The sequence below is a fragment of the Seriola lalandi genome, unplaced genomic scaffold (genome assembly GCF_002814215.2).
Source record: "Seriola lalandi dorsalis isolate HSWRI2012SDOR001 ecotype SW California unplaced genomic scaffold, Sedor1 jcf7180002054977, whole genome shotgun sequence".
Classification (NCBI taxonomy): Eukaryota; Metazoa; Chordata; class Actinopteri; order Carangiformes; family Carangidae; genus Seriola; species Seriola lalandi.
Window position 1 is genome coordinate 316,202 of NW_019525527.1, and position 1,856 is coordinate 318,057.

A 1,856-nucleotide genomic window follows, 5' to 3' on the forward strand; every position below is an offset into this window, starting at 1 on the left:
CTCCCTCCCCTCCCCCCGCTGTTGCGCTCATCATCACACAGGCTGTGAAGGTGGAGAGATGTGGTGGTGGTGGTGCATTTGCGACAATTAAAAAATAAAAAAATAAAAGAAATTTGAAGGCGTGGCGGCTATGATTTAGCAGTGGCGGGCCACCACTGCTAAATGAATGTAGAGGAAACACTGTGCAGTGTAGCTCCACATTAGTGAATTATTTTTGTATTTTTTTGGCTTGTTTGTTCATGTTTGAGTGGATTCACTGAATTGTACGTTTTGCCCCGTTACTCCTTCAGTGAGACCGACATTGTGTCCTTCTAGCAAAACTCCCTCGCTGCTTGTCGACTGGAGACGAGCCTTTTATGTCGTGCATCGTAAATAAATGTATGTTGTGGTATAGCAGTTTGTGGTTCCGGTTTATTCTGGGTGCATGAAGTATTACCAGCTCACATTAATACTACAAATAATAAGTTGGTACATTAGTGGGGAAATAAGTCAAGCATGTCTCGATGTTTCAAAGTACATAAATAACCTCAAATAAAACCAAAGTACTGTAGTTGCAGTGAATTACATTTTTGTGGATGTCTTCAGTAATTGTGAAAATGGTTTTAAAAAAAAAAAAAAGTATGATCATCACGATGTAATTGTTATTATTATTATATTGTACAGAAAAATGACCCACCTTGACCGAACTTCAGGAGACGTTTTCCACTTCTAAACTCAAAGTGTGATTGTTGTGATGGGGGGGGGGTGTTAACCTGCAGGGAACTCTCTAGTCCTTTTTGTTGTTGAATCAAGTTGAGGTTTTAGCAAAAACTGAAATGGATTCGTCCTTTTTAGTCAAATTCATCCATGTGCTCCATGTATGTTGAGGAGGCGATTTGAGTAACTCCCTTCACGTGGGTGTAGATGTTAAAGGTTGTCAGTTTGTGGTTTCTTCGAATTGATTGAAGTGTAACGTATACGTGTACATTTCCCAGTTTGTGGTATAAATCCTAAACATTGTGACACCTTTATTTCAGAGGTGAAAAAACTGAATTATTGAAAGAAACAGTAAAGTTTGGAGGAATTAAAGAAGAAAGGAAGTTATTTTCTCTCCTGTTGAAAAGACAGAAGTGTCTTTATATAATGATGAATAAATCAACTCTCTCTACACTTACACAGCTTTGTTGGAGGCTTTGACCACTTGCAGCAGCTTCAGAAGAGCCTCCTCTGAAGCAGAGTATTTCTTCAGGTCAAACACGTCCAGATGTTCTTCTGAGGACAGTAAGATGAAGACCAGAGCTGACCATTGAGCAGGAGACAGTTCATCTGTGGAGAGACGTCCTGATCTCAGGGACTGTTGGATCTGCTCCACTAGAGAACGATCATTCAGTTCATTCAGACAGTGGAACAGGTTGATGCTTTTCTCTGCAGAGGGAGTTTCTTCAATCTTTCTCTTGATGTACCGGACTGTTTCCTGATTGGTCTGTGAGTCACTTCCTGTCTGAGTCATCAGACCTTGTAGGAGAGTCTGATTGGTCTGCAGTGAAAGACCCAGGAGGAAGCGGAGGAACAAGTCCAGGTGTCCATTTGGACTCTGTAAGGCCTCATATACAGCTCTCTGGTAGAAGTTTGTTGGTTCAGGTCTGTTTCTGAACAGTTTAGATAACCAGGAGGTTGATTGTTCTTCCGACATCAGATTGAGTCCAGACTTGATGAAGGTCAGATGGACATGAAGAGCAGCCAGAAACTCCTGAACACTCAGATGGACGAAGCAGAACACCTTGTCCTGGTACAGGCCTCTCTCCTCTTTAAAGATCTGTGTGAACACTCCTGAGTACACTGAGGCTGCTCTGATATCGATGCCACACTCTGTCAGG

The 1,856-nt window shown here is 41.9% G+C and overlaps 2 protein-coding genes across 2 annotated transcripts in view; both read right to left on the reverse strand.

The window, feature by feature from the left end:
• The window catches only part of LOC147817288 (NLR family CARD domain-containing protein 3-like), a 6,116-nt gene extending 4,266 nt beyond the window's left edge, over nucleotides 1–1,850 (reverse strand). Inside the window, exon 1 of the mRNA XM_087171140.1 lies at nucleotides 1,155–1,850. Within this exon, the coding sequence (XP_087027266.1) occupies nucleotides 1,155–1,672 (518 nt within the window). The 5' untranslated portion in view covers nucleotides 1,673–1,850. The remainder of the gene's footprint in view (nucleotides 1–1,154) is intronic.
• LOC147817281 (uncharacterized) overlaps nucleotides 1–1,856 on the reverse strand; it is an 82,274-nt gene that overhangs the window by 70,341 nt on the left and 10,077 nt on the right. The gene's annotated exons all lie outside the window — the stretch shown is intronic.